Below are 23,984 nucleotides of genomic sequence, written 5' to 3' on the forward strand. Positions count from 1 at the left end.
AAATTTCAAGAACTGAGGGAAGTAAGGTTTTGGCAAAAGCAATTCGATGAGAAATAAATTAATTTGATTATTTTCATGATGCAGATCAATAGAGTCAGCCTCTAGAGTCCCCTGGCCTGAAGGCAGCTGGATAATCAATAGGACCACACAGAGGCCTCTGGCTTTCCTCCCCCGGCAGCCTCTCTGATCTTTTCTGGGCGGACTCTTCACGCCTGTGTAATTCTAATTTATGTCAACTAGAAATCAAAGAAATTCCAAGAGGTTTTGCTCATAGGACATTGGAGTGGACCTTTCACAATCTATTTATGTCTATTCCTTAAGCTACAGGGCCCCTTATCACTCCAGGGGCCTCTACTGGCCAAAAAGAAGAAGCTCCCAAAAGAAGGGCAGCTACCTGCTGGGGGCCAAAGTGGGGAGAGGCTTTGAGTAGATTCAGGCATACTTTCTCCACCTAGTCTATAACTCTGCAGGGACATAAGAACTAAGAATTTTAACGAAGAGCTCTGCCAAGAGTGGCTCCTCAATAACGCTCTTTAATCATACCCCAGACGCTGGCATTTTCAAATCAAATGAACAGTGTATAAAATTAGTTCTGCATGAAGTTAAAAAAAAATAGAAAGTGAAAGGGAGCTTTTAAAAGCTCCAGCATTTCTCTATCCAACTGCTTTTCACAAGGGGTTGGCATTTGAGAATTGCTACGTTTATGATGTTATTCACTGCTCATAATTCAGGCCCTGTGTCTCCAAACCAGTATTAACACATGCTGTAGAAGTTCCCCAAACCAGCCAGGCTGCCCCTGGCGAGGTCTAGCTTCTCAGCCAATGCCATGTCTGCGCTCCCTCCTTCTCATCAACCTTGTTACCCCAAACATTTTTCATTAACCTTGAAAGTTGCATTTCCATTTTGCCCTCCAGCTTTCCATGATTTTTTTTTTTTGTTCTTTGCAGTTTTATTCTCCATCTAAAACTACCTTGTAAGAAATGAGAAAAATATATCATTAGAAGAAACTGATCCATAGAGGCCAGAATTCACTGAAGTCATGAAAATAATTTATATGACCAAAGCTACTACTGTCTATAATTGGGGAAAGTGGAGTGAACATACTGCACTTATTAGAGTGCCATTGATTATCTGAGTATTTTCAACTAAACCACTCAATAAACTGATAGGTGATTTCAGGTCAACTCTAACTCCCAAGGTCAAGTAAGCCTTTGAACTCTCTTTAAGAATATAAGCTCACTCTGATTCATCAAAGCCATCTCAGGCAGTGATTTCTACTCTTAATTCTTACAATGCATTTAAGGTTTCACAAGATTACTTGGCATCAGCCTCAAAACCCTTTAACATGCGTATCCACCCCGAAATCCGAAAGGCTACTCAGACAGGAACTTAATTCATTTCCTAACTTTACAGTGCATGGGAGGACGCTGATTTGTTCCATGACCAGAGGATTCCTCCCTAGAAATCAGCAATGTTGCAGCCAAACAAATGTATGAAGTTTAGCTTAAATGAGGTTTGATAATCCAAGGACATAATGCTTTCAGCTGAACATGTTTAAAAATTTTACCTGTGCTTTCTGTTTACCTAAGCTGGAAGGGACACATACACGCACACATACATGGTATGGGTAGGTTTTCCTACAAGTAAAAACCATTTTATTGATTTGCAATTCCTCAAAAAGTTGGAGGAAAAATAAAAGCACCAGTTGGGTAAAGTATAGCCTGCAAATTAAAAGTGGCCCCAAATGAAAGAAAATACAACTAGACCTCAATATTTCTCCAATATTTCTCCAATATTTCAAGTTCTTTAAGAACATAAGTTCTAAAAACAAACAAACAAAAAAAAGAACATGAGTTTTGTAACTCATGTTTTGAACATGAGTGCTGGGAAACGCACACATCATAACCTCATCTCTCTCCAGTGAAGGGCCAGTGACATTTTGGTGAGATTGTTGTGTGGATAAGATCGCTTGCCCCACAGTTAACTCTAGCTGGTGCATAGAATGTGGTAGAGAATTCAAATTGATGAGTTTTATTAGTGATTAGCAAGAGCAAGTCAAGGTGCAAGAAACATTGATAGGCCCCAAATTACTTTCGCTTTTTAATTCTTAGTTGCCATTGATAACTATAGGCCGAAAAATAGTCAATTTTGTCTACATACTAATTCTAGTTTCATTCTTCCTTGTTTCTATTTTTATTTTTGCCTTTATTTTTCTTGTTACTTTCTCTTACTTTACCTATGTGAATATTATCTGCAATTTACAGATTTCTAGTACTGTAAATCTTTCTTCAACTCTGTGCCTGAGTAGGTAAGATGGCTAGTAAGTTGATTCCAAATATGTAGTGTCTTATTGGAGCCATTCGTTTTCCTTGATAAACTATGCAGAAAGCTCAAAAAATGATTGATATCTTTGTAAAGAAGATAATAATTTTAATTTTTAATTTTTGTGGAGAAAACTATAAAGTCATCTTCTGAGTTTATATTCTTTTGTTTTCAATTCTTTTAAAATGAGAGAGCAGACAATATATTTTTTCCTCATTTGGAAATTAAAATGCTATGGCACATGTTAATATATGATATTAATGGTAGAAATAATAAGGAAGAGTATTTTCTATACAATGGACATTATTCTGAGTGCTTTACATATGTTAACTAACTTACATATTCATAATTATACAAGATAGATACAGGTTTACTAGGTCCTCTTTTTCCTCCTCTCTCTCCCTCCTTTCCTTCCTCCCTCCTTCTCCTCCTCTTTTTCTCTCCTTCTTTCTCTCCCTCCCTGCTTTCTTGCTTCCCTCTCACCTCCTTCCATTCTGCTTTCCCCTTCCTTCCTTTTTAATCTCCTTCCTTCCTTCCTCTTCTTTTCTTTCTTGTAAAAAAACTTTACTAAATTACACAAATAATAAATGTGGAGCCAAGACTTGAAGCTAAACACTGATTCAAGAAGAGGTGCTTTCGTGTTAAGTTCTTTTCTTCTCTACTCAGTCTTTCTTTAAAATTTTGATGATAAGTTAAAATACAGAATTGTAAAATTTGAAGGCTCAATAGTTTCTTTAATCTGGATTTTCATCCAACTAAACCAGTAAGTAGAACTTTCTGTGCAAGGCTTAACTTGTACTTGGTCCGTGGTTTGGAAATGTCTCTGTCCTCATGGAACCTCTTAGGTAGGCTCTGAGCTGACTGGAGTCTCAGAAAACCAGACAGCAAGGCTGGGCCCCTTGGGCTGGCTGTGTTGCACCAGGCCATGGCCAGACGGTATCACGTTGGAAACACGAGGTTCTCAGAGCAGCTTCCTGGCTGGTAATAGGATTCAGATGCTGCCCAAGGAAGGGACTGTGACCCGTAGGGAGACCACTAATTAGGATAGCCTCTTTATTTCATTTGGACTAATTTGTACTTGGGTAAAAACAGATCTAAATTCCTTAACTTAAAAATCAGCAAAATTCTATGCAACAACTATGTCTGGAAAAGTCTTCTGTACTAACAAAATAATACAACTTGGACAGTTCATCTTTGAAGGTGGAGCTAATACTAAATCTAAAGAGGAAGGGACAGAAAAATGGTAAATTCTTAGAATAGTGATGGCATCATAAATATGTTGGAAAACTTACATGTGGTATCCTTGGTTAGAAACATTTGTTTCTGATAGAAACTAAGCTAGCACTGCTGTCATTGTTTTGTGTTTCTAGAGTATTCTATAGCAGTACTCTTTAACTTACTTTTTGTTGTTGTTGTTGCTGTTTTTGTTGTAGGGCTTGAATTCTGGGCCTGGGCGCTGTCTCTGAGCTCTTCAGCTCAAGGCAAGTACTCTACCACTTGAGCCACAGTGCCACTTCCGGTTTTCTGGTGATTAATTGGAGATAAGAGTCTCGTGGACTTTCCTGCCTGGGCTGGCTTTGAACAGTGATCCTCAGATCTCAGCCTCCTGAAGAGCAGCTAGGATTACAGGTGTGAGTCACCAGCACCAGTGCTTTAACTTACTTTAATAGATACCATTTGGAAGTGGTAGGATTAGTAGCAGCATTAATACTAGCAATGAGATTTGAGGGAGACTTGTAAACCCTGGGTCTCAGCATTGTGCTAGGCTACAAAGGAAGTAGCATTTTAGCTTAGGTTAGATTTTATATAATAAAACCTCTAAAACAAAATTTAACTAGCAAGATAAGACACTGTTCAAAAAGAAATGTGCTCATTACCTAACCTATGTAACTGTAACCCGTTTAGACATACCTTTACAATAAAAACAAAATTAAAAGAAAGAAATAAAAAAACTTAACTAGCATAAGTCTAGAATAAATTGGCATTTTAAAACATCTGGAACAAAGAATTAGATCAATTAGCAAAATGATACAGCATACAAGGGATTCAGGCCATTCTTTTTTTTCCCTCAATTTGCTACATTTAGAAAATACCTGGCCTTTGAGAGGCAATGTGTACTTATTTTCATATTCTTTTGCTAGATTTGTCCCTAATCACCATTGCAAAAGTAGCACATGTGTAAATTAGTGTTAAGATGCAAGCACTTTCTTCGCAAGTGTCTGAAGGAGGCCTTTACCATGCAAGCAAGTCATATGACTGAAGATTGTTCCCAGGGTTGTGCCAGAAACACAAAGACTTCAGAGACCTTAGCTGAATAGTCTTTGACCAAACACTGATATTTCTTGTTCTCCACTTTCTCACCTTCACAATGCAAATAACCAGATTTATTTAGATCTATCACAGGGGCAGCATGGGAACCACAAAGAGAAAAATACTTATCTAGTACCTAGTACTCTATACAGATTATTAAATTATCTTTCTTTTCAGCCTTCAAAGGATCCCATGTTAAGTGGTACCATTTCCCAACTCACACACATATTGCTGGGCAGCCCACAGTCTTCTAAGGCCACTTCTCATGATGTGGTGAGAGGAAGCTAATGTGAATAAAGATACAGATCTCTACATACCACACCCACCCGCCATTCCTCAAATGTCCAGAATCCATACATGTTAAGCACTGAAATTACACACCAGAAAAATCAATTTAGTACTGCTCATTCTACCTTATTGTTGCTGGAAATCTGGATTTCAGAATAGAATTTTACTGTTAGTTTCTCCAAATTGAAGTTTGCCATGAAAAATTTTAAATTTTAGTCCACAGACTTATGACTAGGAGGCTAAAATCTAGGATGACTGTATATGATTACTTTTTCATTCTTCTTAAGCATGAAATTTATTATTAATCGGAAAAATGCAAAAACAATTTTAGACTAGTTTAGAAAATCATGCCAACAATGAATAGCTAGAGTAATGTGTGTGTGTATACATAGGGACAAGGAAGAAAAGGCAGTATTCAAGCTATGCCTTCTACTGACAGGTAGAAAACAACTTGATAGACAACTCTTACTTTGTCACATCTCATCAGTCCCAAATATCTCAGAGATTTGCTGCTCTGTGCAATCAGGGTGGCTCCTTGATCTGTAATTTCTTTACACCATCCAACATCCACAGTCTCTATTGTCATGCTGTATCGCCCAATGGCTATCAGTGCTGTAGAGGGCAGAGAAAGAGGGAGAAGGAGAGAGAGAAATTAATGTCAGTGGTGTAAGGGATCTCTATCTTATTATGAAGATTGCTCCCATTTCCTCACTAAATTTGTTCCTGAAATGTGTCCAAGTGAATGTTTTATAAATTAGATTTGAAATGCTTTAAGAAAGCTTGCCCTATGACAAACCCTTTTGTGAAGTGAATAATCATTCCATAATTTCTCTTTCATTGGACACAACCTTTTATCAGTTTTGCTCATTGCAAGGTTACCTATACTTCCAAACATTCATATTTGCATAGGTAATAAATTAAAATGAATTACAGATACAGCATTACAAAACTTCCAGCTAATAAGTTTTGCCTTAGGAAACATTAAGATTTTAAACAAGAAAAAAAATTCATGGACAATACTATTATGAGTTGTATTATAGTGTGCATTAATTTCTTTATGAATCAGCATAATTTTTTCCATCTGTTCATGACCTGCAAAATGTAGGACAATATAATATTTTTCACATTTATCCTTTTTGAGACTGTTGGGAATTAAGAAAACATTATACATAGAGTTGAGTTTAATTGGTGCCATGCTAGAAGTGCAGCAAAGGGAATGCATTTGTCATGGCAAATTTCCTCACCGTTTCAGAAATCTCCCTTCTATTAACATATAAAAACTATGACAGTATCTCCGGCACTCTTGATTGTTTAGCATTGTACCACTACTAAAATGTAGATGCTTATCTCATCACATCCAATAATCACAACTTATCCCTGCAAGGCTCTCTAACCCATCACCCTGTCAGAGCAACCAATCAGTGAATACAAGTCTTTTTTAAGGATTTCTGAAATGACAGGTGTTTACATATCTACATTTATGAAGCATACAACAGATTTCAACATCTCCAGACATGATAAATTTATTGTGCATTTAGTTGTGAACAAAACCCCTGAAAAAATGCCATGAATATTCAAAAGAAAAGAGACATTGTTTGCTAATTATTTCTTTACCTGAGATAGCATAGTTTGTTTTCTATAACATTGAAAGCAGGTGATACTTTCTAAAATGTCTTGGCTAGATTGATAAGAACTTGTGTTAATAAATATAACTCATGGAAAAGATCATTTAGAAAAATATCTAAGATAATTGTCTTGGTACATTTTTTCCTTAATAGAATTCATGCATCAAAACACTTCCAAGTAACCATATACTTAGTGTTTATTTAAAAAAAAACTATCAGTATTGCTTATTAAACTTCAGTTAGGTTCAATATATATGTGTATACATCCATATGTAGACACAGATTTGTGTATTGTCTTGTGACATTTTATTTGAATAAATCTTCCTGTAGCTAATTGAAAAAAAAAAAAATAAATAAACTATCGGGATTCCAATGTCTTCTAATAAAAATACCAAAGAGAAAGAATTGTTAAATGCCTTAGGCATTATTATGCGTTTGTTAATGTTTTCATCTTTGTCTATGCTGTTTTGGTATGTAAGGTTTTCCAGCAGTGAGGAGGGTGGTAGAATTTGCTAACTATTAAAGGTTTGCTGAAATGGTCTTAGCAGTAATTTTGTGTAGTAAAAGTAATATCATAGGCTAATCACACTGGTGCCTCTGACCTAGGAAAATTGTTATCTGGTGTTGTCATACCTTGTATGACTTTCTGAAGACCTCCTATGGTACATGAAGTAGAGGATGCATGAAGTAAGTCCCTTTCAGTACAAAGTACTCAAACTGGTATTTTAAAGATGACAAAGTACAGAGTGCAGGAGACCCACAAGGTTGGTGACTTGTGTGTGTTTTTTCATTGAAGCTTACGGCAAGAACATGAAAGCCTTGAACTATTCAGAAAAAAAATAAATCAAATGATATGAGATGCTTTCACAGACTCTTTGTAATCAAATGAAGTCAATAGTTATAGACTGGGTGCTAAAATCACTGGTTTTGGATTTTTTCTTTCTTGTTAAAACTAAAATACACAATAAAGAAGATAGCTGAATATGAATGAGTATTCAGTTTTTGTTTAGACCTTGTTTTGCTTACTAAAGTTAGAATTAAACTTCATTATTCCCTAATTCATTCATTTATTCAATAAACACCACATGAGTACCAAAGCATTCCTGCCAACACTTTATTGACTACTTTCCACGTGCCAGGTTCTGGGCTAACAATTTCTAGAGCATTTTCTGATTTAGTACTCACAGTAATTCTATGAAGTCTTATTGTTATTTTTCACTTTAAAGATCAGGAAATTGAGTCACAGAGAAACTGAATAACCTTTCTAATATTACAAGGTAATAACTGTGAGAGTGAATTTTAAGTTGGGAGCCTATTCTCTGCACTGTCTGTACTTCAGATATATGACATTAGAATCGTGGGCTAGGAACCTGGCAATTCTGGTAAGTTTTATTTCCATGATGAACCTGTGTTGTGACATTCTGAGCTTGTGTAAGGTACTGGAGATACAGATATGGTTAGAGTAAATTAGACTCAGCCAGAAAACCATGTGGACAATCCAGGAACAAAGAACAAAGGAAAGGTTTATTGCCAGTAAAGAGACCAGCAAAACCCCTTTTCACCAGGTGAGAGGAAGGGACAAGTGCCTGCTATTGACTAGGTGACCTTTTATAACTTCTGGGATCTGGGGGATCTTGCTGCCTAATATGATCATAGCTATCCCAAAGAGGTGATCTCTCAGGGAAAGAGGGTAGGGGCTTTACTACATGGGCCTCGTGTTGTCTAGGGAAAGAGCATGTTCAGCTATGAGGGAGGAGGCTTCTGGGCTAACAGACACTCCGTGGAGTTCAAAGGCTGATCTAAAGGAAGTCAAGGTGGGTGAGGTGGGGTAGAGAAAAAGGGATGGCTCAAGTAAGTGGTCACAGTAGGGTGCAAATCCTCTATTGCACTCACTTCCTAATTCCTTCCTACGTTTCAGATCTCAATTCAAAAGCCAGCTTCTCAAAAGAGATCACCTTATCATTTCCTATAATTGGGAATGCAATTTATGGTCCACATCTCACATTAAGAGTGAGAGCTCCTATTCACTGTTATTTCTTTCCCCAGCACATGCTTTGCACACAGTAGATTCCTAAAAAAATTAGTCGAATATACCAATGATTCTTGCTCTTCTTTCTCCAAGGGAAGACGGTAAAGAATCCCTTACAGGAAAGAAAGCTAGGGCTCAAAAGATGAGCAAGAATTCTCTGGATTGGGCAAAGGAAATAACAAGTGTAAAGATGAGAAATGAGCGATGAGAAAGATGTGGAAAGATGAGAGATGAGAAAGCACCGAGGAGCTGTAGGTCACTCTATGTGGCTAAAGTAAAAATAAGTTCAAGGAAGAGTCAAGATTCATTCCAGAAATATTTAATCAGTGATTAATGATACTGGTGTAGGGTCTAGAGACACAAAAGCAGCACAAGCATGCTGAGCCTACCTAGCATCATGACACATATCCCAGGAGAAGAGACAGCTTGAAACAAATACATATAAAAGTAAATAGAATTCTAAATGGTGACAAGTGCTCTGAAGGAAATGGATTGCCCACTAGAGGAGAGAAAAATACATTTATCTTCGGGACAGGGATTGTGGGAGGCTATCACAGATGAAATGATTCTTAATCCTTTCAATATCTCTTCAATAACCATTTAGAGATAAAAAAAAAAAAACCTATGGTTAAATAATTTACAAAAGTCCAGCTCTTACAAAGTAGAAAATCCAGAATGTAAACTGAGGTTGGCTTCAAAACCAGTGCTCATTCTGTCACGTCTTTGCCTGGAGTGGCAATGGAACCTATACATAGTCAGAATGTGTTTCTCTTTACTACTATTCAGCACTTAAATAGTATAGTTTATAGAGAGTCAGATATTTACGCTGTGATTCTAACATTGGCCCCAATGGAATCTGTGTGTGTGTGTGTGTGTGTGTGTGTGTGTGTGTGTGTGTGTGTGTGTGTGTGTGTGTGTGTGTGTGTGTGCGTGCGTGCTGGTACTGAACTCAAGGCCTCAGTGCTCTTTAGCTTTTTCACTCAAGACCTGGAATTCTACTACTTGAACCATAGCCTCACTTTCAGTTTTTTGGTAGTTAATTGGAGATGAGTCTCACAAACTTTTCTTGTTGGGTTGGCTTTGAACCATGATTCTCAGATCTCAGCCTCCTGAGTAACTAGGATTTCAGGTGTGAATCCAGTCCAATGAAATCTTTTGATTTCAAAATATAAACCAAGTAATTTATCTCTCTTGGTTCATGAGTTAATTGTGAAATCTATAGAGTACTGGAGTCTCAAGGCCAGCTGTCCCCACACTACTTTGTAGATGTCTGACTTCAGGATAGCATTTAACTTTTCTTAGTGTCAATTTCCTCAATGGATATATATTTAACATAAATATATATATGTATATATATATACATATATACATACATATATATATATATATATATATATATATATATATATATATATATATATATATATATATCCTGCTTGTTTGACAAGGCTAGTCTGAGATTCAAATGAGCTAACACAGTTAAAGGACTTTTTAACTACACAAATGTTATAATTTATTTGATATTTGGTCACACTATCCTAGTGGAGCAGTTGATGCAAAGATGAAAATACTTGAAAGACTTCTGAAAAATAAAAAGCCCTGGGTAAATGAGAATATTACCTAAGTACTTATTATGTCACTGCTAGAGTTCTTGAACTTCCTGCTCTCTACTGGTGATCATGAACTCACTGGTACAGTGCACCTGAGCTAATAGGCCTGCAAATGTAACATATGATTACTACTTTCACTAAGGGCTGTTGACACATTATAATAGCATTTATTGAGCCTTGAAAAGGAATAAATTATGCAAGATTAGTTCCTAATTTCAATGTACTTTCTATGTGCTAAGAAAGATACATTTTTTGAAAATTATACAAATTAAGAGTTGTAGTTTAGTCAGTTGTATAGTGATCAAGGACTTGTATTAACTATCAAGTAGTCCTATAGGCATACGGATGACAGAATGACTGAAAGATTGAAGAAAATATGCCCTTAATTTTGACTAAGAAGTTCTGCTTCTAGGAATCTACTTTGAAAAAATATACATCTAATCATACCAAATTGTATTAACATGAGCTTAGTTATTCGAGAATTGATTTTAATTTCAAAATAATAGGTAAGTGGGGTTGGGAGGGACAGGGAAGTGGCTGAATAAATGATATGACAACCATACAGTTTAACACTGAAAGATAGTAAAAAATGAATAAGGAAGAATGTATGTGGAGAGATTTCTAAATAAACAAATAAAAAAGTGCAAAAGAGCATATATGATGTCCCAACACTTTTCATATAAGACATTGTTCATTTACACAAAAATAACATGGAAAGGATAAACAGAAACTAAAGAAATTGAACTACTGATACAAAAAGGAAGAAAGTAAGGAGGTCCAGGATGCTGTGGTGGGGACTTGAAGAGGTAAAGACACTTCTTACAATCCTCTTTTTATATAGCTTTGATTCTCAGATTCGCAGTAATGTGTCACATACTTCCCCCAATACAAAATGTGAAGGAAACTCCAAAGGCATACCAACATAAATGAATCCAATTGTATTGGAATAAACAGCACAACAAAGATGAGTATACCATTACAATGAAGGGGATGGGGATTAAGAATTAATTTGAATTGCATTGGACACATAGGATTTTGTAAGATGAAAACAAAAAGTACAGCAAACAAATACTGCATTTGAGTTAGTAAATCTGTTTCTCCCAGAGGTATGAGTTAGCAATCTAACTCTTCATATAATTTAAGATTACAAATGAAAGTGAGCTTTTTCACTGCTAGCAAAAAGAAATTACAAAAAGCAAAGAGATAAGACTTATAACAACTTGTGTGTATTGAACTGGAATTAGACTGGACTCACATTTTTTTTTTTTTAATCAGTCATGGAGCCTGAACTCTGGGCCTGGGTGCTGTCCCTCAGCTCTTTAGCTCAAGGTGAGTGCTCTACCACTTAAGCCATAGAGCCATTTCTGAATTTATTTTTTTTTCTGCTTATGTGGTGCTGAGGAATCAAACCCAGGGCCTCATGCATACAAAGTAAGCACTCTACCGCTGAGCAACTTCCCAGACCCTGGACTCACAGCTTTTAGTATACATTTGAAACGTACAAACACAGATATAGAAATAAACAAATATGGTGGGATGGTAGGTGCATATGCCACGTTTAATACACATACATATAAATACACGTACACGTATGGATATATGTGTGTACATCCATATATGTATATGTGTATACACATAGAATCTTAGCTCTCTAGTTCTTTCTGAGAGTACTGGAGGCAATCTCTCATAGCATCTCAGATCTTTAATCTCAAAATACTATTTACAATAGAATTAATCAGTTTTCTTTAAAAAGGGGGTATTCAAGAATTAAATCAGGGAAAACACAAGATAAGTCCGGAAAATCTAATGGTGTCACAAAAAGATGCATCTTAAAAAGAATGAAGGAATAGCAAAATGATATAGGATTTAATTAGAAGGAGCTGCCCATGGTTAAAGCTGGAACAATTTATGCATCAAAATAATGAGAATACTGGATTACCATTGAAAAATTATATTAATAGCAATAAGTCCACCTGATGTAAATTAATTAACAGAAATAAATAGGTGAGGGTGAATAGCCCTTTCTTACTGATGAATTTTAGTTACTAAAGATGGAATGAGAAATAAAAATATTATTAAACAAAGAGTACAATAATTGTTGTAGCAAGATCTACCAATGAATACCAAGAAGACCTGGTGATAGAGGAAAAACAGAATACTGGAACAATGTTAAAAGTTCTATCAATTACAGAGGGGAAAACACTTTACAGTGGATAGGTCTAGCAGACACAACCTTAACCAAATGATGAAGGTTAACATCTTTGGTAAGTGATGCTTAAAGTATCCTGTGTCTCCTGATCATTTCTATGGTATTCTGCCGAAATGAATAACCTCAATCGACTCATAAGAAAAGATTGGGAACTCAAAATGGATAACATTCTACAAAGTACTAATCAGGCTGTGTAATTAGAAACACAAAAAAAATCATAAATGAAAGCTCAATGAACAACTACTCACAAATTGGAAGCGACTGAGTCAATATAAGTGAATACAATGTGGGATTTTGGGGTGAACAATGAAACAGATAAAGCAAATGGGAAACATAGTGAAATTTAGATAAAGTCTTTGGCTTAATCTTAATGTTTCATGCTAATTACTTGCTTTTATTGACTTTAGTATAGCTATATAAGTTGTTAATATAAGGAGTACCTCAGTAAAAGTATACATCGAACTCTACTATTTTTGCAGTTTTTGTAATTCTAAAATTAGTCGAAATCAATGACTAAAGAAAGCAAAATAATAACAGATAAATGAATAAGTAGAGAACTAAAATTTTCCAAATTAAATGGGTAATTTTTACAATGAAAGATCTGATATATAAATGTTGGAGCTAAAAATATATTTTTTCCCTCAAAGGAGGAAGATTAGTCATACAAATGAATTAACAAGTGACCTGCATGTGCTGTTTTGTCCTTTCTAGTTCTCTCTTCTGTTATGTACCTAGGTACCTGTAATAAAATCAGAAGAAATACCCTAGTGCTTAAAAGAATTAGGGTTAAAATCTAACAGTACGATTAACATCTTTCATGTAATACTTGGATAAAAGCCATTTGCAAAGACATTTCTTGGCACAGTTACAAAGAAATAAATAGGAAAAATGTTCTTGATGTAGATAGAAGTCATAAAAGCTACAAAAACAAAGAAATGACACTTTCAGAGACATTTGTTGTTGTGTTGCTGGTACCCAAAAAGGTTCCCTCTATACCATAGGGATAACTTCACCCTGGCTGTTCAGGAGAATCACAAGCTCCCAGTCAAGATGCAGATGCCCAAACCCACTCCCTGGAGCTCTGCTTCAGAAGAAGCTATAAAAGCTTTGGGGACCCTGATGTGCAGCTGAGGGCTGAGAACCACTGGAACAGAATAACCTACAACTCAGGCAAAGTCAGTCAGCTAAAAACAAGAGAGCTAACTTTTAAGGCTATAAAGAGCTTATATGATCTGAAGCTTTAAAATAAATTGGCTTCTTAAATAGTAGTTGCTTATGTATAATCCAATACATTTAAATCCAATACTCTTCACTTTCAATCCTCCTTATTGCATACAGTAAACCAGAAAGTGACCATATTTGAAAATACTTTTCTGGATTGTTTTGTGTTATAAACATTTATTTCATTGCATTTATTTTTGAAAGCAACACCTATCAGGGTTTATTTCATCATAGAATTGTTTAACACTATATCTGTCTTCTTTACTACATTGTGAAGTCTTTAGAGCAGCAAATGTGGGCTATGCTTTATCTAATTTCCGAGACCCTGAAAAATCAAATGTCACTTGCTTTTAGCTTTAATTAATTTTAGAAGTATGATATAAATGTATGAAGTTGCCAATGTCCTAAGAGCACAACTTGCTGAACTGAATGAAGTTAACACAGTTGTGTCAGTGTCCAGACTGAGGACCAGAGCATACCAGCATCCACCAAGTACCCAATTCAACCACTCCTGTTCCCACAACAGAGCCCAACTTCTAAACAAACAGATTAGCATTCCTGCGTTTTAGAATTTGTAAACATAGAGTCAAACACCAAACAACTTTCTGGGTTTTTCTCTGCTGCTTATGTTTATCAGATCCATTTGGCATTGTGTTTAGTACTGTTCAAATGGACATTTGGGTACTTTTCACTTTGGATCTACTAAGAATAAAGCTGCTGTGAACATTAACATACATGGATCTTGGTTTTCATTTCACCTTGGTAAATACATAGGCATGAGATCTTTACACTTACCTGATAATTTTAACTGCTAATATAGCTGCCATTATTTTGTATTTTTATAATACATTTTACATTCCCACTAATATGTATGAAGGTAATAGATTCTCTACATTGGTGGCAATACTTCTAATATGTTTGTTTGGCTACATTCTAGTGGGTGTGTAGTGGGTTTTCATTTTCATTTTTCCGAGAAACAAATGGGACTAATGTGTTTCTTTTCATGATACCTTATTTTTAAAAAAATCGTAACATCAGCCTCTATTCCTCTATTCTTTCAAGTACATAGTAGATGTCAGTTAAGTTAAATTAATGCATAAAGAAAAGCACAAAGATAATTTTTTAAAGTTATGAACCTATAAGAAAGAATAGCTTTTTAAATAAAAGATAAATTTTCATGCAGTTTTGAAGGAAAACACTAGTAAAAAAACTTAGTCTATCTTCAGAGACATAAACCTTAGGAAAATAAACATGGGAAAAAACAATGGTATGGAAAACTTTTTAAATGTGTAGTTATTTTTTGCTAATCTCAAAGACAGAAAAGTATGCTTTATTTAAGATCTCTGAATCTCTAAAAATCATGTGGAAAGTATATATAATAAAAATAATTGGGACTGTATTGTAGCTTAACGGTAGAGTGCTTGTTTAGCATGCATGAGGCCCTGGGTTCAGTTCCTTGGTACCACATAAAAACAACAACAAAAAAAGTCATTAAATCAAAAAAAAAATAGAATATTAAAATAGAATTCAATGCTGGGCTAGTGTTTCTCATACAAAAAAAGTTAAAAAATGATTGCTCAACAATAGATAGTGGACAATAGAATATAAAAACTTCCAATTGTGCTAGGATTTTTATGATGAGCCATACTGACCATTCATCTTACTTATGTACCTCTGCCTACTGAAGTTAGAATGGCAACTCATGTATATCTTTTCTGAATCACAAAGCGGGCAAGCTGGTTGTGACTTTTGACCTTTCTGGGAAGAGTTTTTCAAATGCCTGTACACATTAAAGAGAAAATACAGCATTATTTATAGGATGAATCTGTTTTCTTTACAGGTTTGTGAGAAACAGAAGACAATTGAGTGAAGTGATTTTTTAAAAATTCCTTTAATGCATCATAGCAAGGACAAATATTTTTCTTTTTATCCTTTCCTATTTATTATTTTATTTTAGAAAAAGATGCAAATCATATTGGAAATGCAGAAATTATATACATATATGAAACTTCCAAAAAGGTAATAAAGAAAGTGTGTAGTTAGAACTAACCTACTTTAATAGGAATCTGATCCACTGCTCTGGTTTTCATTGGTTCTGTTAGGTGGTACCCAATCTTTAGAGTGGAATGCTGGATTCCCCTGACAATTCTCTTATTAAATTTAGAATTCAAGACAAGGAGAGAAAAAAATAAAGTTTACCACTCAAACAGGAGCAGAGAACCCGAAGTCCCTGGTTCAATGATTCTTTTTTCATTCTAGCCTGCCTAAATACATATATTACTTCTCAAAGAATTACATATCCTTTTCAAAATTCTGACACTATATTAGAGTCTGACACTTTATAAGAAGTATGTTAAAGTATGTTAGTTCCTAGATATGAAAAAGTACATTAGTGTCTCTGCCATATACCTATCTTGTCTACTTTTCTGGATTGAATTATCCAGGGTACCTTAAAGATAAAGCATCATTCTCAAGAAGGTGTTAGATATAAACATTTGTCTGATCCCACTTGAAACAGAGTAGGATGGGACTCTTGTGGCCACCATTAAGAACATACAAATGCTGGTGTAAATATTCATGCTGTCAGGCTAATTAGTAAGGATGTAAAAGATTCTGGAGATTGAAATATAGATAACCAGAAGACTAGAGAAGAACATGTTGGAGATGACAGCACAATACATTATGTCAACTTTCATCGAACAAATACTGAAAACCAACTATGTGCCAAGTAATGCTTTAGGAGCTGAGGATAAAGAGGTAAAATCCCTGCCTTCATAGACCTATGTTCTAGGTACAAATAAATGAGTAGGACATTTAATTTACCATAAGATGATAATGCTTTGAAGAAAAGTAAAGCAGAGATCAACAGAGAGTGTTGCAATTTTACTTAAGATGAGCTCACAAAGAAGGTGATATTAGCCCCAAAACTTGAAGGTAAACAAGCCATATAAAAAGCTACAGCAAAAAAAAAAAAAAAAAAAAAAAAAATCCACACAGACACAATCTAAAACCACATCCACAAGTGGAGAAGATTACTCATTTGTTCTAGAATGATGGAGAGTTAGTTGTGATGAGATCATGAAGTGAATGAAATAAAGGGTGGAAAAATTTATCTTGAATGCCTTCTTAACAATGTTGGCTTTGGCTCTAAAAGAATGGGAATCCATTGGAAAATTGGGGTAGAGGAGTGATATGGTTAATTTTCAAAGGAATGCTCTGGGTTTTGGGCTGAGAATACACTGTCAGGCAAGAACAGAAGCAGAGAGATCAATTAGGAGGTCACTGCCATTATTCAAGCGACAAATAACAGGGGACTGGCTCAGGACTTGATGAGATGGGGGAAGGATTGAATTTTGAACAGAGTTTAAAGGTAAGACAAAAAGCATTTGCTGATGGAGTGCATGCAGAGTGAGTAAAAGAGGAAACAATAGAAAGGAAAGGAACCTTAGAAGCTGGGGCCTAGATGGAGGAAGTGGGTGATTGGTGGGAGGTCATGTCTTTGAGGGCTGTATCTTGCCCCGGGGCCTTCTATTTCTGTTTCCCAGCAACCACCAGGTGGGCAGCTTTACCACATGCTCCCCATCATAGTGCTCTGCCTTACCGCAGGCCTAAAGACAATGCAGCCAAGTGATTATGGACTGAGACCTCTGAGGTCATGAACCGGAACACACTTTTCCTTCTTTTAAGTCGTACATTTCAGGCATTTTCTCAGCAACTCAATTTGACTAATTCAGAAAGAAAAAACAAACTGAGATGCACAGACTAAGCAGTACAAATACGTAAGGGAACAATGGAGTTCTGGATGTGTGCACTGGGACCTTAAAACATTCATACGAGTCAGGCGCTGGTCCTGGCTCACGCCTGTAATCCTAGCTACTCAGAAGACTGAGATCTGAGGATCACGGTTCAAAGCCAGCCCGGGCAGGAAAGTTCGTGAGACTCTTATCTCCAATAAAACCACTAGAAAACCGGAAGTGGCGCTGTGGCTCAAGCAGTAGAGCGCTCGCCTTGACCTAGAGAGCGAAGGGACAGCGCTCAAGCCCAGATTTCAAGCCCCAGGACCGACAAAAAACAAACAAATCCATCCATACAGAATACACGTTCATGAGTATACTCACACACTGACAGATACACAAACACTTTCAACTCTGGGTCCTAATCCACGGATTTGCCCCACAAGTCAAAGTGCATTGAGCTTCGATGCTAAAATGAACATGGACCTTCAGATTATAAGGTCCTGGAAATGGGTTCATCGGGTAAATTCTGTGAAAGCAAGGCACTTCCTTTTCTAAGACAGACTCCAATTCACATACACCTCAGGCTTTGTAAACTACTGAATCAGTCCTGGCTCAATCCAGAATATTCTGATTTAGTAGTTTGGGAACCCATGCTGGTTTTAACTTTATTTTTAACGTCATTAAGTGATTTTGATACACAGCCAGGTTTGGAAATTACTGATGAACAACTACAGACTGATAGGTTTAATGAGTCCCTGACATCTAAGTAATATTTTCTTCCTGGAACTTTGCCACCATTGATTGGAACATAAACCATATAACACTATGTAGTTTGGAAAAAGCTGACAATTGGCAACATTCACTTCCACACTGCAGTGATGATTCACACAGCCCTCTGTGCAGAGTAATTAACTATCCATTTGTATGTACTAGCTGTAGCGATATACTTCTTTTCAATGGGGAAGGAAGGGAATTTGGACATAACATTAACAGTTGTTAATACCTAGCAAATAGAGTAAATTGGATTTATTAAAAAGAGTATGTGTGTGGATTTTTTCTCTAGGAGTTGATATAATTTGTCTAGCTTTCTAATTATACCTGGGACAGAAAATGGCTGAACCCAAAGACCTCTCACAGTATCTAATAAACTTTTACTTACAGGGAGAACATTTCTTGGGTTGGAGAATGACAAATAATTTACTAAGCTTTTCCTGAAAGGGAGCTAAGGGTGTTTCTCCTATTTCCAGCTGATGAATTAGCTTTAGCTAATAATCAGTGTCATGAGACAGGGAAGAAACAGCCTGTAATTACTTTGAAAGGAATGAAGGAACAGATCTGATAAAGAAACTAAATCAGCTATTTCCTCTAGTGGCATACTGCGTGGAAGGAAACTTACTTTACTGCCAGTTTAAAGTGAGGCAAAGATGACAGACATGGATAGTTTTTACCTGTCTGGCATTCACTCTCACTTTTTGATAGCAAACCCTCAATTTTCATTTCTTGGGATGCAGTTTGGGGACACTTATGAAAGATTCCTGTTCCCGTCTCCAAACCTGACCGTCTCCAAACCTCACCTGCAGATCTCTGGCTTCCTAGGATGACTTAAACATTAGCTAGAGTCCATCAGTCCTTAGGGGAGTCCACTAATGAGACTCAGCTATCTGGAGTCCCCATGTTTCTGTCCTTTACAAGGCCTATCTCATTTAGTTTTTATTGGCATTTTGGGAGTTGCTCCACTTTCTTCAGATATATTTCTTTTTGTTCTTTCTGTGGCTTTTTTTTTCCTTTAAGTACCAGCCTTCTTCAGTTTCTGTTACTTAGAAACAACAAAAAAGTATTAACTGATGCAGAAAACTATGACAACTCAGTTATTTCTTATAATACCATAAAAATCCAAAAATGAGTCTCAACAATGCCTGACATTTTCCCAGCATCTTCTGGGATCATAAGACACACAGATCAGGAGATAAAAATAACTTCAGAAATATTGTATATAACAATACATGCTATTAAAAATTAATTTGCTTTTGTTTAAGTTTAACCAGAAGAAACTTAGCTGCCATTAAAAGAATCATGGAATTTCATGCCAGGCACTGTGTCTCATATTTTCTCAGGAAAAGGAGATTGGTTCAAGGGCAGCACTAGCAAAAAGTTATGGAAGACCCTATTAGATATTCAAGAAAAGATGAATATGGTGGCATACCCAGGTAATCCTAGCTAAATAGGATAAGGCAACATAAATAAGATAGTGGATAGGACACTTGGCAGGAAAGTGTAAGCCCTCAAAAAGAACTCAAGTATAAACCTTGAGGACATAGCTGAAGTGTTAGCCTAGCTAGTACAAAGCCTGAGTTCAAACCACAGTATCACCCCACTCCCTCAGGAATTTCAGCTGTTTCTTTATGATGAGAGAATTCTTGTATGAATTCACAGAGATTAGGCTAAGCATGAGGTATATGCTTGGAATACTAGCATCTGGGAGACTAAGGCAGAAGGATTTTAAGGCTGTCTCAAAAAAAAATTAAGTAACCTTGAACAATTTGGAGTCACTTAAAAATCTCCATATTTTAACTCCAGACAGAATTTATCTCTAGGACTGATGACAAGCATTTCTCCTTCCCTCGTAGTTCTTAGCTTTGTTGTTATTATTAAATGGTCAGGTTTTGGTGCTCCTCTCTGCTTTGGTGACTACAGTTCTCATGGATGTTTTCCTCTGGTTCTACTGAAGTGGGTTAAATGTTTTTGTCCATTGTTTTTTATTCCTAAAATATTAATCTTGATTTATCTCAGGTAGCTGGATGACATCTATTTTATATATATATATACACATATATATGTATATATATATATATATGTATATAATTGTAAAGATACTATACAGAGGGATTACAGTTACATGAGTAAGGTAATGAGTACATTTTCTATCCAGCACTGTTAAGCCCTCCTTTGTTTGTCCCCTACCATCCCTTCCCTCCCCATCTCCGCAACTTCTCCCTCCCCTTCCCCCTACTCAAGCAATAAAATTCATTTTCAACACAGTATCTTGTACATCTCATTGATACAATGGGTCAACCTGTATCCTTATTCAACATTTTGTTATTTCCCTTCCCCTCACCAAATTAAAAAAAGATGTATATACAAGATGCAGGGCACCAGAATAAAATACAATAAAACATTCAAAAGAAACAAAAAAATTAACATAGAACATCCTTTCAAGTACTTAAAAAAATGATTAAAGCTGGGTACAGGTGGCTCATGCCTGTAATCTTAGCTACTCAGGAGGCTGAGATCTAAGGATCATGGTTCAAAAGCCAGCTTGGACAAGAAAGTTCGTGAGACTCTTTTCTCCAATTAACCACCAGAAAACCGGAAATAGTGCTGTGGATCAAGTGGTAGAGCATGTGCCTTGAGCTGAAGAGCTCAGGGACAGAGCCCAGGCCCAGAGATCAAACCCCATGACAGACCAAAAAAAAAAAAGAAAGAAAAGAAAAGATTCACTATACATTCCTTAAGGTTTTATTTTTGTTGTTGTTCTTTTGTATAATAAAGATAGTTACTTCTCTCCTTAAGGAACAACATAGGTAGATAATAAATTTGAGAACCATCTTTATTTTTACCTTTGGAACTTTATAAATAGGTAATCCAATGTTGCTGTGCCTTCCATATGATGTCTTGCTCTCACTTGTCTGGAAGACATATAGTTTTTCCTTTGTCTCTTAGGATCAATATCTTTATCAACATATGTCTTCATTATTTTGCAGAGATATATTTTCCTGGAACTTCTCTGATTCTTATGGATTTTAAATTGTAGATATATAAGATCCATGGGTTTCATTTTGTTCAGTTAGCCTCATTCCAATCTCTATCCCTCACATCTAATCCTACATTTGTTCCTTTCAAATTCCTTCATTGATTGACTGGGAATGGATTTTTGTAGAAAATATGAGGAGGAGATGAGGAGGAGAGCTGCCTCCAACAATACTTGAAAATCTTTGTATCTAAGTATTCTTACTAAAAATCAATTATTTTTTTATGTTGGCACACTTGTACTCTCAGATTTCTATGTTCAAGAGGTTACCTAATAACAGGTCATTTCGTGTTGAATTTTTCCTCTTTCTTCATTTCAATCTCTACCCACTTCATTTCTGGCAGTCTCTTCCATTTGGAGGCAAGGTGACAGATGATACATCATGGTGGGTCATGGGAGAACTTTTCTTTCTTTTTAAACTTTAATCTTAAAAAATTATTGTGAAGGTGATGAGCAGGGGGATTACAGTTACATAAGTAAGGTAATGATAATGAGTACATTTCTTTTTAAACACTGTTGCCCCCTCAATGTGAGATCTCTTCTTTGATACCTGGACATTCCTACCTTGTTAGTGGTTAGCATGTTACTTGATATTTGTGACTCTCTAATCAAAGAACTGCTGGATGTACTTTTCTGAATGAATACCATTTATTATATTAATCAAAAGTATTTCCCAAGATTGTTTCTTTTGCTATAGAACTGTAAAGTGAAAAAAATAATGGTGTTGAGAAATAAAGTATGGAAGGAATGCATGAACTTTGGTTTAATTTGAATTACATTTATTGTCCAGATTGTTGTATATAAAGCAACAATGGACTAAAAATGAGTAAAAGAAAAATTCTGTCCTTTTCATTGTGGCAGGGAGAATAAAAAAAATAGAAAATATTTGTGTTAATGATCACAAACAAGATCATACTAAAGCTACCAGCACAACTATGTTTATTGCAGCATTATTTACCATAGCTAAGATATGGAACCAACCCAGATGCCCCTTTGTAGATGAATGAATCAAGAAAATGTGGTATATATACACAATGGAATTCTATGCCTCCATCAGAAAGAATGACATGCCCCATTTGTTAGGAAATGACAAAACTTGGGGAAAAATTTTATTAGGTGAAGTAAGCCAGGCTCAAACAAACATAGGTCCCATGATTTCCCTTATTTGCAATAACTAGTTTATGTCTGAGACCAGCAGAAAAGGCTAGATAAGTTGATGTTAGGTGAAATGAACCCCAAGATAAATATTTAAGTGTTTTTTCTTTCATGCGATTGTTTTAACATATTTATAAGATGATTTCTTTGTTGCTTTGTATGTCCCTTCCCCCACGGTATAACCCCTGTTTTCACTGTATTTGATGTTGGTATAATTTGTGGAGGGGAAGGGAAAAAACACATCGTTTAAATAGGGATACGGGTGGAACCATTGTAACAATGAGATGTACAAGTCGTTATGTCAAAAAATGAACTTTACAACTTTGGGGGGAATGGGGGAGTGGGGGGTGGGAAGGGATAGGAAGGGGAAACAAAGGAGAAGGCAACAATGCTTGATAAGATATGTACTCATTATCTTGTCCATGTAATTGTAACCCCTCTGTACGATATTTTCACAATAAAAAAAGAAAAAATATTTGTGTTATTATGACTATGGACATATGTTTAGTACTAAGTTCAGTAGCGAAATGTAACCAATTTTTGTTTCTCAACGGTTATTTAAAGTTTATATTTGCTTCACATCCTATTTATTTACTTTTTGTATCTAATATTATGTTCTACTGCAACTCAAATCTCTATCAATATTTTTCTAAACCACTAAGTATACAGATTAACTTATTAGTTCCAGTACCCAGTCTTTTTCCTTCCTTTGTGCCCTTCATTGTGTTCTTTGTAGAATCACAAACTCTTGGCCAAATTGAAGGCTACTGGGGAAAAGTGAATAGAAGTAAAATTTCCCTTTCCAATTTTCTTCTTATAGTATCTTTCCCTGACCATAGTTTGTACCTATGTGAGGAGACATATTCTAAACATTTATTGGGAGATAAAATTTTAGTGCTTAAAGGTCTAAAGGGATGTTTACTTGTACAACTTGCCAGACACTCCTTCATAGCCTTTTAGCTTCCCATACTATTTTTTAAGAGATTGAGCCACTCATTTCTACTATGTGACATGGTTCCAGTCTGCTTAAGTCATATTTGTTTTTTTTTGTGGGGGGGGGCAGTAGTACTAGTGTTAAACTCATAGTCTTATGCTTGCTAAATGGCACTCTGCAACTTAAGCAAAGCCTTTAACTCTTTTTGCTTCAGGGCATTTTTCAAAAAAGGTCTTGCATTAATATTCAGGCTGGCCTGAACAGAGACATTTTTATGTCTCTTTTCTGTGTAGTTGAGATGATAGGCATACAGCATGATATCCAGTCTTTATTGGTTGAGATGGAGTCTTAGAAAAGTTTTGCTGGGGCTAGCCTTGATCCTCCTGACTTCTGCCTCCTGAGTAGTCAGGACACATTCATGAGCCACTGTAACTGGTAATATTTTTTAAATAAGCATATGTTAATTAATACAAAGGGGTTTCATTATGGTATGTCCATATGTGTTTATAATGTAAGTTGAATGCATGATCTCTCACTATGTAAAATATATACTTCAATTTAAAAATGCACTTGGATCATTTTCACTACCTCTATTTTTTTATATTCTCTCCACTTCCTCCTTTTCCCTTTACTTCACTTTTCCTTTTAGCTTCCTGGTAAACGCTCTTTTATTTTTATTACTTTGTTTTTGCATTTTTGTAACTTGAATGTGTATGTATAGTACATTCACCCACTT

The 23,984-nt window shown here is 35.8% G+C and overlaps 1 protein-coding gene across 1 annotated transcript in view; it reads right to left on the minus strand.

The window, feature by feature from the left end:
• Positions 1-23,984, minus strand: part of Fbxl17 (F-box and leucine rich repeat protein 17) — a 460,085-nt gene that overhangs the window by 15,368 nt on the left and 420,733 nt on the right. The window contains exon 8 of the mRNA XM_042691962.1: positions 5,390-5,532. Coding sequence (XP_042547896.1) covers positions 5,390-5,532 — 143 coding nt within the window. The remainder of the gene's footprint in view (positions 1-5,389; positions 5,533-23,984) is intronic.

This window comes from Dipodomys spectabilis, unplaced genomic scaffold, assembly GCF_019054845.1.
Source record: "Dipodomys spectabilis isolate Male_0828 unplaced genomic scaffold, ASM1905484v1 ptg000147l, whole genome shotgun sequence".
Taxonomy (NCBI): domain Eukaryota; kingdom Metazoa; phylum Chordata; class Mammalia; order Rodentia; family Heteromyidae; genus Dipodomys; species Dipodomys spectabilis.